This window comes from Heteronotia binoei, chromosome 11 (assembly GCF_032191835.1).
Source record: "Heteronotia binoei isolate CCM8104 ecotype False Entrance Well chromosome 11, APGP_CSIRO_Hbin_v1, whole genome shotgun sequence".
Classification (NCBI taxonomy): Eukaryota; Metazoa; Chordata; class Lepidosauria; order Squamata; family Gekkonidae; genus Heteronotia; species Heteronotia binoei.
In genome coordinates, this window is record NC_083233.1 from 45,292,470 (window position 1) to 45,306,232 (window position 13,763).

The window sequence follows — 13,763 nt, forward strand, 5'->3', positions numbered from 1 at the left end:
GATCCAGCCTTGGACAGGTACATTTATATGCTAGTCTGCCACTGTACATCAGTTTGGTGTAGTGGTTAAATGTGCAAACTCTTATCTGGGAGAACCGGGTTTGATTCCCCACTCCTCCACTTGCACCTGCTGGAATGGCCTTGGGTTAGCCATAGCTCTGGTAGAGGTTGTCCTTGAAAGGGCAGCTGCTGTGAGAGTCCTCTCAGCACCCCCCCCCCCCACCGGGTGTCTGTTGTGGGAGAAGATATGGGAGATTGTAAGCCGGTCAGAATCTCTGATTCTGCAATTCTTCTTTTTCTACTACTCAAGATGCCTTACAAAATAATACCTATAATATGACATGCACAACACACAAAAAAAGAAAGGGAAGAATATGACAAGCATTTTTAAAAACCAAATGTTAAATAAATGTGTATATGTAAATACCTCTGTGCTAATTTGAGGAGTTACCTGCCCAGTTTAGGATTTCATTTCAGAGAAATTATCATCTGGCCAGACTAACTAATCAAAAGTTATTCTACCTTTTTTCTTCTCCAAAACTTTCACAGAAAGGCTTGCCTGTAATTTTCAGACCAGATTCTTTGACTGACGTCAAGTTTAACTCGATTCCATTTCATGAACACTGACTGAAAACCAAATAGAAGTGCAGGACCTCCATGTTCCAGGTCCAGCCACAAAACAGACTACACTTTATTATGAACCAGGAATTATTTAAAAGCATTTATACCACAGGGGTTTGTTCCAGTGGTGAGAAACCAGGAGGGAAAGCACTTGCTTCTTTTAACATTTTTCCACAAAGCCCAACTGTGTCACTAAGGAAAACTTTTCAGAAAGTGCTCAGCAAAAACAGTGTGCTCACACAGACACCTTTGGATAGTTTGAGTATGATTTGGAAAGACATCCACAACAGAAAAGAAGTACAGTATTTTCCCCCAGTAACATCTTAAATAAGCTGCTACTATAAACTGTAACTGGACATGTATCACATGCCAAGAAATACACTACATGCAGGGCAGAAAACATGTCTTTCATATCCTCTAGCCTAAGGAAGAAGTAATTTTAACTAGAGTTGCATGGGGAACAACAAATAATCTGCCAGAGTTCCTAATGCAGAAACTCTGGCATATTATTTGGGAGCCTGGCAGTCTACATAACCTTCACAATTCATACCAAGACCACACTGTGTATCTTAAATTTCTTTATGCTATAAAAAGAAGCAACCGTGAAATGAAGAGTACTTGTAGTTAATATACTGTTGCCTCCGTTCTCAGCCTTACCCCTAATGAGACTCACCTATCTCTGTTACAGTCCTACTCCATATTTATTTAGTATAAAAACTGATGGCTGTTGCACCAAACATATGGCCTATAGTGAAATGCACCTGATCCTAGCTGCACCATTAGCAGAATAAGAAAAAAGACACAAACGGCCCTCCTTCCCAAGTGCATATTCACACCTGACTGAACTCTAATGGGAATGCTGTTTTCTCAGTTGTCCAATTCACTCTTCCAGAACCCTTCACCTCTAGCTAAGACCACAACCATCCAATAATATGGGGTTCTATGCACAAGCATACATTGCCTTGGATTTTTCTGGTCTCTGACCGCAATTTGCCCCCTCCCCCAGGATGTTTCCTTCTCACAGGCTTCCTTCTCTCATTTTCTCCTTGCTTGCTGTGCTGCATATTATATTTTAAACTTATTTAACTCAGTCTACAGAAAAGCTGCTAATTTGCTTGTAAAACTATATACTATAAAAATCAATTTAAATTTAAAATAAAGAAAGGGCAACCAGAAAGGCGAACAAAAGTGGACCATGAGAAATTTGAAATTTCCTTGGAATGTATGACCATGGCCACAAAATCAAAGACATACGATTGGCCATTTTCAAGAAGTTAAAAATATATGACCGCAGTTCTGCAATCCATACTTAAGAACAATAATTCTGCTGCTTTCAAAGTAATTAAGAACAGGATTATATTTTTCCAGTAAACATGGAGCACTTGCTATATCTTACCTTTAAATAGGATCCATAGTATTTTGTTACATAAGGACTGTCACATTGACTTAGCACAGTTATCTCCTGCTGAATGTCCTCTATTTCATCTTCTGCCTCCTCAAGGTCTATGATTTTAATAGCAACCACTTGCTGTGTCCGATTATCAATGCCTTTAAAAACCTCTCCAAACGAGCCTTTTCCAATACGCTCTAGTTTTGTGAAGAGTTCCTCAGGGTCTGCTCTGTGGTTCTGTAGGAAAAGGAAGAAGGAATTAACACACACACACAAACAAAAATAGATTTCTGCCTTGCTTTTTTTCTTGGAGACTCAGGGGCAAGTTCAAGATTTCAATTTCATGACAAAGGAAACCTAAGAAAAAAGGTGGGAGTATATGCACTGACACCAAAGGGGGTGGGCTGACCTGAAATTGTGCTGTTTTAAAAGCCCCCAAATCTTCTAACTAGCATAAATCTGTATTTCATTTCATAATTTGCTGGCAATTACACATTCATACTGTTTGCCTAAGCCAAAGCTCTGAACACAAATGTTTCCATCAGATCCAAAAATGGAAGTCTAGGACAGGATTACTGGTGATGAGAAATGCCCAGTTGTTCTCACATTTTTCTCTGCAAACGTGAAAGCTAGCATACTGCTTAAAAAAAAATAAGCAAAGATTCCTGCTTAAGTTGCTGGACCTCTTATCTGTTACAACTATATAGCTTTCTGGTTATCAAGAGCATATTTGACAGAGAACAGAAAGAGACCTCAAAACAATCCAAAGAAGAGGTAGAACAATGCAAAGAAAGCCTTCAAAGACCAGAACAGCAATAATGTCTCATTAATTGCAGGCACATGATCACTGTCTACAAAATCAAGCATTTAAGGTTCCCCCTGCAAGCTATAACTAGATTGCCATAATGTACAAGCACATTAATCCAAAGTGCTAATGGAAGAGTTGCTCTTTATGTCTTTGCATGATTGTCAAAGGGGAAGGGGGAGCCAGAAAAATTCAATGTGCAATTTCCCATTAAACCAGTAATAATCTTAGCTGATAGCAGGGCTTTTTTTGTAGCAGGAATCCCTTTGCATTATTGCATATTAGGCTACAAACTCCTGATGTAGCCACGTAGGGTGGCCATAATATCTGCAGGCCAGCCAGGGACACCTTGAGGAGGGAATGATGTGCGTGTGCGCAGCGCGCGCGCCGCCGGAAACAGGAAGTGACGTCACTTCCGGTGACGTCATGCCACCGCCGGAAACAGGAAGTGACATCACTTCCTGTGACATCATTTCCCCCGTGCCACCTGCCGGAAGCAGGAAGTGACATCACTTCCTGTGATATCATTTTCCCCAAATGACATCATTTCTCCCAAATGCCACTGCCAGGGTTCGGGGGAAGCGAGCTAGACTGCTGTTCTTTTGAGGGGTTATAGAGTGTTTCGAGCCCGTCCCTGTGGCATCGGTCCCATCATTGTGGGACCCAGGGGGCTGGCGCGGCGGCCCGCTGAAGCACCCTGTCGGTCACTTCCGGGTTCCTGTCCTGCATCTCGACCTGTGTTATTAGTGACAGGCTGCTTCGGCGGGCCACCGTGCCGGCCCCCTGGGTCCCACAATGATGGGACTGATGGCACAAGGACGGGCTCGAAACACTCTATAACCCCTCAAAAGAACAGCAGTCTAGCTCGCTTCCCCCGAGCCCTGCCGCCATAAGCCTCAAGGGGGCTCATTTTGCGGCATCTCCTGGCGGGAGGGTGGCACCCACACGGGAGACATATCAAATGAAAGAGGGGGTGCAGGGCTATCAGAAACAGCCAGCGGAGGGAGTCGGGAGCCCACCCCACTGGGGGATCCACACTCCGAAAGTGATGAAGGTGGCGCAGAAGGAGGGAAGGAAGGAGGGAAGGAGGGAGAAAGGAAGGAAGGAAGGGAGGAAGGGAGGGAGGGAAGGGAGGAAGGGAGGGAGGGAAGGGAGGGAAGGGAGGGAAGGGAGAAAAGGGAGGAAGGAAGGGAGGGAGGGAGGAAGGAAGGGAGGGAGGGAGGGAAGGAGGGAAGGGAGGGAGGGAAGGAGGGAAGGGAGGGAGGGAAGGGGGGAAGGAAGGGAGGGGAGGAAGGAAGGAAAGAAGGTCGGCCTCCTCCTCCCGCTAGCCGCCCCCCCGCTTTTGGCCCCCTCCCTCCCTGCCTGGGGGGGGGGCTTACCGTCTCACAGGGCGCGGGTGGCGGCCTCCCCTCCGGGCGGGCGGGCTGGCCAGGAGGCGCAGCAGCAGCAGCGCGAGGAGGAGCAGGAGGCGGCGGCGGGCGGCCCCTTCCCGGGCGGCGATGCGGCAGCTGGTGCTGGTGGCGGCGCTGCTGGCCGCCGGGCCTGCAGGGAGGGCGGGGCACCTCGGCGGCCTCCTCGCCGCTCGGACCCCCTCCCGGGCCTCCCCCCTCAGTGGGGCAGCCGCAGCCAAGCTGCCGGGCCTGCAGGGAGGGCGGGGCGGGGGGCTTCGGCGGCCTCCTTGCCGCTCGGACCCCCTCCCGGGCCTCCCCCCTCAGCGGGGCAGCCGCAGCCAGGCCGCCGGGCCTGCAGGGAGGGCGGGGCGGGGCACCTCGGCGGCCTCCTCGCCGCTCGGACCCCCTCCCCCCGCTGCTGGCGGGGCTGGCGGCGGCGGCTGAGGAGGCGGCCGAGCCCACCGACCCGGGGCCTCCCGCCATGCCGCCGCAGCCCCGCCTCCCGCTCCGGCCACCGCTGCCGCCGCCATTGTCCCGCCGCCGCGCCGCCTTGCCCACCCGCCCGCGCGGCCTCTTGCTGGCGAAGCCGGGACTTCTAATGGTCCCGGGATAGCCAGCCCGGGAGGCGGGAATTTGGAGGCAGGAGCGGGACTTTCCTGGGTGGTCGGGACGATCTGGCCACCCTATGCCTCCTTTTTTTGGAAATTAAATGTAGATTGAGCATTTCCAATCTGTGGGCCATTGCTTTGTTTTCCATATTTGCTGGCATACTCCAGTCAAGATTTTGATAGGCTCTATCTCCATGGCTTGGAATAGCGCTATCACTATCCCATCTACTCTCAGTGATTTGTTTCTCCTAACTGCTCTCAGTGCAGCCTTCACTGTAGGTTCTTTTTCAAATTTCTTCTTTAATGGAATCTGTGATCCTTTCATCATGTCTGTATACTTCTTCATTATATTGTTCCCATCTTTTATTTTGTCCTATTCAGTTAATGTTTTTCCATGTTGATCTTTCAGCATGCCTAACTGTGCTTTAAATTTCTCTTTGACTTCTTCAATCTTGTGGAACAGATCTCGTTCTTCCTTTTTTGCTGTTTTTTTCCTATTTCTTTACACTGGTTATTATAATAGTTATCTTTATCCCTATGTGTCAGCTGCTGCAATGCTGCATTTAGACTTCTGGTTCTATTTCTGTCACCTTTTACTTTTGCCTCTCATCTATCTTTAGCAATTTATCAGTCATCAATTGAGGCTTTTCATTGCTTTTGGCTACAGGAATAGTTTCTGCACTTCCTTCTCTGGTTTCAACCCATAGTTCTTCTGGTTCATGTTCACTTGAACTAAGTAATACAAGTCTCTTCTTTAGACCAGGAATGTCAAACGTGTCTCAGGGGCCGAATCAGGCCCCGCAAGCAACAGCCTGTCATCTGCTTCCTTCTCCCTCTCTCTCGCTTCCTTCTACATAACAGCTTGCTTTGCAAGGCTTGCTCAATTGCACAGGAGCTACAGAGAAAAGCCTCTATATTCTCCATTGGCTGAGGCTCCTCCCTTGGGGGGAAGGCACAGCTTGTTTTTCCAGGCTCTCTCAATTGCACTGCAGAGCTACAGAGCCAAGCCTCCCTTCTATTGGCTGAGGCTCCCCATCCCTAGTCCCTTGGGGAAGGAAGGAAAAAGCCACAGCTTCCTTTGCCCTGTTCTCTGGATCCCATGGAAGAAATACAAAGAAAGCACCTTTAAGACCAACGAGTGCTAACATTTTTAGCATGTTTTAAGGGTTTTTTTAAAAAATATTTAATTGTGTTTGTCTGTGCCCTTTATAAAGTTTATATCTCTGCTACCTAATCTTAAATAGGTACACACATGGCCTGGCCCGACATGGCACAGCCCAACAAGGTCTCATTTATGACAGGTTCAGCCCTCATAACAAATGAGTTGACACCCCTGCTGTAGACAGTCTTAAACTCGTCAAGAAAGCTGCTTAGATTGTCTTCTGGAACTATAATTTTTTGGTGTTTTTCTTTAGCTATAATTTCCCCAGAGGAGTTAGCCATGCTAGTCTCTTGCAGCAAAACAGAAAAGACGCCAGTAGCACCTTTAAGACAACTGAATTTTATTGTAGCATAAGCTTTCAAGAAACAGCTCTCTTTTGAAGAGCTGTGTTTCTTGAACGCTTATGCTATAATAAAATTTGGTAGTCTTAAAGGTGCTACTGGTACTCTTCACTATTCTAATTTTTGATATTAACAATTCATGGTCTGAACCACAATCAGCTCCTGCCCTTGTTTTAGTAGAGAGAACAGATCTTCTGCTTCCGATTATATAATTTTATTTTATCAGCGCTATCTAAAATGGATTAAGGACTGTCAGGTTTGGTTTATTAATCTAGTTTATCTGAGTGCTGATGCAGGGAGAGGTTCCAGAATTGCATATAACAGGGGTGGCCAAACTGCAGCTCGGGAGTTACATGTGGCTCTTTCATACATATTTTGTAGCTCTCAAAGCCCCCATTAGCCCATTGGTCAGCTTGGAGAAGGCATTTGTCTCTTTAAATCACTTATCCAAGCCAAGCCAGCCAACAGCTTGTAAAATGCATTTAAAGTTGTTTTCTTTCCACCTCTCTATCCCCCATCTATTTGCCTTCCTTCCTTCCTTCCTTCCTTGTGGCTCTCAAACATCTGACATTCATGTCTTGTGGCTCTCAAACATCTGACATTTATTCTATGTGGCTCTTACATTAAGCAATTTTGGGCACCCCTGGCATATCCAAACTGTAATCAGCATTAATGCAAACCAGTGTTCCCTCTAAGCTGAGTTAGCGTGAGCTAGCTCACATATTTTTTGCCTCCAGTTCACACATTTTGTCTTAGCTCATGAAGGATGACCCCAGAACACAATAATGTATGCCGTAGCTCACAAAGTAGAATTTCTGCTCACATTCTGCAGCTTAGAGGGGAAATTGATGCCAACTATATTGTGACAGAATATATCAACGACCAGAGGAAATTAAAACAGTAGCACTACATGGTTCTTGGAAAAGACATTTTGGAGAATTAGCCCACCATTGGACCAAAGTGCTAAATTAAATTTTTAATATCTTTATAGACTAAGAAAAACTTACAGAGGCTTACAGGCAGTTGTGACTATTATTTAATTGTTTAAAATCTGTGACAATGAGAATACATTTTATATCACCATTATCTTATTAATACACAATTATTTTGTACATTTGGGATTTGGCAGTCATATTTACATGGTGCTTTGTTTTTCTTTTGGCTTATATTTTTAGCACAATGTCCCTTTAATTGTATTCTCACAGCCATCTAAACCTAACAACTGAAGGGCACATCCACCCCACTTGTTAGGTTTAATTGGCTGTGAGCCATTAAATCCATCCATTTCACTTCTCCCTGCTTCACACTGAAATGGCTGCCACCCATTAACCCTTCCTGGATAATTCCCCTCCTTTCTCCTGGCCACAGCTGGAACCAAACTTGCTGGACCAGCTTGGTTGGGGGTCTTTTGGCTCAGTTTGTGCCCATCCCTAATGAGTAGCTTTCCTGTTTCATTTTGTGTTCTCAGCCCAAATCTTCCAACAATATTTGACTCTACTTTGTTTTTTAGTTTTGCATTCCAGTCACCTATGATTATCAACACATTTTGTTTAGGTGTGCAGTTTTTTCTTGTAGACTTGAATAAAAGCTTTCAACTTCTTCCCCCTCAGCATTTGTAGTTGGGGTGTAAATTTGAATGATGGATATGTTGATAGGCTTTCCATGAAGTCTGATTGATATTATTTGGTCAGACTTTGCATTACAGCCCCTTACTGCTTCCAGGATTGTAATGTTTAAATGTTGCATTACTTGTTTTATGATCTCAAGTTCACCTTGCTCCATATTTCTTACATTCTCTGTCCCTATTATATGTGTCAAACAGCTTGGACTTCCATCTTGCATCCATTCATGTCAACAACTGAACTTCCTTTCCACTTTAGTCCAGTTCTGTCATTAAGAACAGGCTATTTGTAGTTGTTCTCAGCTCTCCTCCAGTAGCTGACTGAGTGCCATCTGCCCTGGGGCACCCACTTTCAGCATTATACCTTTTTCTGTTTTGGATTGTCTCATCACAGGATTTTTGAGCGATTATCAGAAGATCCTTTATCAGTGTCGCCTTCCACTGCTACTGCTGCCCAATATCTACCTTTCAGAGATTCCTCTGCTCCCATCACCACTGAAACTATCTGTTCTCTTCTGCTGATGTGGCCATTGATTCCTGAAGGGGGTGTCTCAGCTGCGATCATTCTGTCTTGATTGTCTCTGTTATAAGTCCGAACTGCTTAAGGTACTGCTCTCAGCTTTGCTGACACATATGAACCCCCTCAATGCCCTTAAGGCATTTGTGCATTTAGCTAAGCCCTGATCAGATGGAGTGGAGAAAGGACAGAAGATAATGGGTAAAGGGCAGTAGGGGAAAAGAGATGGAAGTAGTGAAAAGCTTCTTCTACCCTTGGGACTGCTTGAGAATGTGAGAGTTTGATGTTTGGCCATGATATTCTGCAAACCATGGACTATCTTCTCTAAGAATTCTGCAGAACTATCCATAAATAACAGAACCACAGAGTTACAAGGGACTGGCATACTATTGACACAGCTCCCAGAACATTCCAATTTATGTTTAGCAAATTTTAAAAGTAGCAGTTGTGCAACATTCCCAGCTTGCCTAATTGTTCCTCTTTAGAAACCAGCTGATAATTACACAGAATTTTTCCTCTGATGCTAAAAAAAGTAAAATATCCTCATGGAATTTTCCACTTCTCCATCTTGATCTCCACCTCCCTTCCCACCCATCTGTTCCCAAGAGCTAGATGCTACCAGATAAAGGCAAAGGCTATTTCATGAAAGTCATTGTTCAAAGAGAAGAGACTAAAAAGAAAACCTTTTGAGTTTACTGCTAAAGTTTACACAAGTAAACATACATCAGAGTCACACTCTGAGAAACAAGGTTTTTCCAGAACATGGATTTATTTTTAGAATTACTGCATTTCAAAAACCTGCTTAAAGCCTGGATGCAGCTGTATGCAAACATTACCTCTTTCAGAAAAGAAAAGTGGAAACATAACCAAATTTACTAACCAAGCATTCAGCAGACTTGTTCATTCCACCATTACATAAACATGCCCAAACAAAGAATAGAATGCCATTATAAAACACATCCTGGATGTTTCTGTCCAATGGACAGAGATTTTGAGCGAACAGACTGATTTAACTGTGTGGTGAATGATGTCAAAGATTCCATTACAGTCAGTATTTCTATCCAACTGCATGGTTTAGCTTGGCAGAAACTCTATATAACAGACATTAAGAAGTGATCAAGAACCCTGTATGGTTAAGACAAATAATCTTGAATTGGCTAGTTAAGTCGGTAGTATTTATGCAGAGGAAACCCCTCCCCATTACACTATGAACCTGCAAATCTTGTATGAACATAAAAAGAGCCCTGCTCAATAAATCTGGTTATCTAGTCTAGCATTCATTTTCACACCATGGGCAGCCAGTTACTACAGAGGGCCAACAACAGGGCACAGAGGCCCAGGCCTTTCCCTAATGCTGCCTCTTGGCATTGGTATTCATTGGTTTACTGCCTTTGAATGTGGAGGTTACCTTTGTTATCATGGCTAGTAGCCGCTGGTATACCTGTCCTCCATGCATCTGTCTAACCTTTTTTTAAAGCCATCTATGCTTCTATCACTACATCCTCTGGCAGCGATTTTCATACATTAATCACTAATTTTGTAAAGTATTACTTTTTTTTTTTGTTCTGAATCTACCGCCCATCAACTCAATTGCATGCCCTTAAGTTCTAGCATTTTGAGAGAGGAAGAAATCGTTCTCTCTGCGCAATTGTCTATCCCATGCGTAATCTTACAAACCTCCTCCTTAGTAATCTATTTTCTAAATTGAAAAGTCCAAGACTCTTCTTCAACCTTTCCCCATAGCAAAGGTGCTCCATTCCCTTAATCATCTTGGTTGCTTTCTTCTGTACTTTTTTCAGCCCTGCAATGCCATTTTTGAGATACGATGATCAGAACTGCACATGGTATTCTAAATGAAGCTGCACCACAGACCTATACAGAAGTCTTATAACACTGGGCATTTTGTTTTCAGTCCCTTTCCTAACAATACCCATCATAGCATTTGCCTTTTTACTGCTGTAACAAAAGTATCAAAAATTGTAACAAATCCACAGCAAAAATCAATTTAGTAATGCTGTGGGGTACTGGGTTGACATTTTCAATGAGCTATCCACTATGATCCCTCCAAGATCTCTGCCCCTCTCATTCTCAGAATTCAGTAGCATATAACAGAAGTTGCGATTTTTTTGTTCCAATGTGTTCTGTTACACTTACCTACATTCACCTCCACTTCCAGATCATTTAAGAAGAAATTAAATAGTACTTGGCCAAGTACTGATCCTTGTGGGACCCCACTGCCCAATTCCCTCCATTGGAAGAACTGTCCATTTATTCCTGCTCTGCTCTCTGTCACGTAACAAATTTTTAATCCAAAAGAGAACCTGCTTTTCACCTCATGACTGCTAAGCTTACTGGTATTTGGTGAGGTACCTTGTCAAAAGCCTTTGGAAGTCCTGAGTACAGTAAACCACACATGGACAAGAGCAATGTTAGCATGGGGCTTTTCTATGCTGCATAATTCCTGCTGCTAACAATACAGCCCCCCTCCCATTTTCAGTGAAACAGTAGCCATTTGAAGCTTATGCCTATGCAGATGTGTCACCACTCTCAACTTATTCCATGTTCAATTTTGTGAACTCAAGCCAATAACTCATAACAAGCAAAAAGTTAAGCCCAGGTCATCCCCATGTTCTAGATAACATACAGCTTACAGTTGGACTAAGGCAGGGGTGTCAAACATGCACCCCAAGGGACGCAACCAGTCCCCACAGGGCTCCTATCAGGGCCACGAGCAACTCACTTCCTTCTCCCTCTCTTGCTTCCTTTGCCTCTCAGCTTGCTTTGCCAGGCTTTTTCAATCACACAGGAGCTACAGAGCAAGAGAACTTGCTTTGCCATGCTCTCTCAATTGCACAGCAGAGCTACTGAATCAAGTCTCTCTTCCCTCCATTGGCTGAGGTTCCTCCCTCTCCTTAACCCCTTACTTTGCCCAGCTTCCTTAACTGCATAATTAAGATGCAAAGCACCTTTAAGACAAAGTTTTATTCAATGCAAGACCTTTTTACCTTGCTACAAAGAGAGGGTGTGTGTTTTGTTGGGTTTGTTATATCAGGGCTCTCCTGGGTGCAACTGGGTTTGCCTCCCCTTTGTATTGGTTCCTTACTGTGAGGGGTCATTCTCCTTTGAGTACAGGAGGACATCTTGGGTGCTTCCCATCGTCTTGTCAGGGAGGCAGGAAATAGAATTATTATTCTTTTTCTTCCCATGACCCTGGAACATCCATCTCCTCAGTTGGGATACTCCGAGAAGCAGTTTCTAGACTATCAACCTTACTCAGAAAAATCAAACAGCAAAACAGCAATAATAACGCGTTAAGATGCAACAAGCACAACAAAAAGAACTGTAGAGCAGCAAGAAAAAAGAATAAGACATGGCAGAACAGACCCTAGAGTAGGAGCGAAGCAGCGAGCTGGGCAAGATGTCCTCCTATACTCAGAGGAGAATGACCTCTCACGGTAAGTACCAATGGTCATTCTCCCTCTGAGTAGGAGGCCATCTTGGGTGCTCCTATAGCAGTAGATTAATGACTGGGTGGGGCATCGCTCTCTTCCAGGAACACATGCTATAAAACTTTTCTGCCAAATGCTGCTTCTGCTGAGCTGTAAGTGTTCAGTTTGTAGAGACGAACAAATGTTGAAATAGAAGACCATGTTGTGGCCCTGCATACTTCATCTATTGAAGCGTATTTGTTAAATGCAGCATTAGTTGCCGCACTTCCGGCTGGATGTGCTGTGATTCCCCTGGGTACATCTAGTTTCAGTGCTTTATAGGCTTCCATGATGCATTGCTTAATAGCATAGCTGATGGTTGAAACTGACATTTTTGGCCCACCTTTGGTGGTGAAATATTGATAAACATAGCATCCGTCTTCCGGATTGGTTCAGCCCTAACTAAATATGCCTTCAGGCAACGTCTGACATCTAAGGTATACCACATTAGTTCCCTGAGATGTTTAGGATCTGGACAGAATGATGGCAAATGAAGTTCCTGGGACTTGTGAAAGCTAGATACAACCTTGGGTTGAAAAGTGGGATCCGTGCGGAGGACCACTTTGTCCTTGTGAAAGATGCAGAGTTCTCTCTTCACAGACAGCGCATTAATTTCCGAGACCCTTCTAGCTGATGTGATCGCTGTCAGAAAGATGGTCTTCAAGTGCAACCATTTTAAAGGAATGTCCTGTATAGGTTCAAAGGGTGGTTTAGTGAGTGCAGACAAAACAGTATGTAAACGCCACATTGGAAATCTGTGTGCCTGTGGAGGACACCTGAGTGTGGCCCCCCCTTAGGAATCTCTGTATGTGTGCATGCTTGGAAATGTCCCTTCCCTGTATCAGTCCCAAAACTGAAGTTAATGCTGCTACTTGTCTACGTAAGGTGGCTGGTTTCAGTCCAGATTGTAGCCCATCTTGCAGAAACTCCAATACGGATTGAATTTAGGGGATCCTTTGCCTTTCTGCGACACTACCGATGGAATGCCTTCCAAGTAGTATTGTAGATTCTGGTGGTGGACTCCTTTCTGGAGGCCAATAACGTATTAGTAATCTCTGAAGAATAACCTAACTTCAGGAATGTAGACTGTTCAATATCCACACGGTCAACTGCAGCCATTCTGGGTGTGGATGCCAGATTGGTCCCTGTGTCAGCATGTCTGGTGAAATTTCTAGCCGAAGAGGTGGAGTTGTCAATTGCTTTTGGATAGTAGAAAACCATGGGCGCCGTGGCCACCATGGGGCTACTAAGATAACCCGTGCGCTCTGGTGCTGTACCTGGCAAAGAAATCTCGATAACACTGGAATCGAAGGGAAGGCATACAGCAGGCTGAGGCCAAACAACTGTCAATGCATCCACTGCCGCTGCCTCTGGATGAAAAAATCTGGTGGAAAATCTGGGTATCTGATAATTGTTGTGAAAATCCATGATTGGTCGACCAAACTGATCAGCTGTCTGTTGAAATAACAGTATCTTTAGCCTCCATTCCCCTGGTTGTATGGTTGTTTGGCTGAGCCAGTCTGCTTGAATGTTGGTAATGCCCTTGATGTGCTCTGCCCTGATGGACAGAAGATGTTTCGCCCAGGTGAATAAGGTCCTCACTTCTTTGGACAGAGCAGATGATCTCAAACCTCCCTGATGGTTCAGGTAAGTCTTTGCAGTCACACACTGTCCATTGGTACTAGCATGTACCGCTTCTGTACTTGTTCGGTGAAGAATAATAGCACTAGACGAATCGCCCGCAACTCCAATACTTTGATTGGAAATTGAGCTTCTGACGGTGACCAGCGGCCCTGTGTTGGGATGTTGTCGAGTGTTGC

At 44.7% G+C, this 13,763-nt stretch overlaps 1 protein-coding gene across 1 annotated transcript in view; it reads right to left on the minus strand.

The window, feature by feature from the left end:
* Positions 1 to 13,763, minus strand: part of STK26 (serine/threonine kinase 26) — a 59,994-nt gene that overhangs the window by 30,460 nt on the left and 15,771 nt on the right. The window contains exon 3 of the mRNA XM_060248932.1: positions 2,017 to 2,247. Coding sequence (XP_060104915.1) covers positions 2,017 to 2,247 — 231 coding nt within the window. The remainder of the gene's footprint in view (positions 1 to 2,016; positions 2,248 to 13,763) is intronic.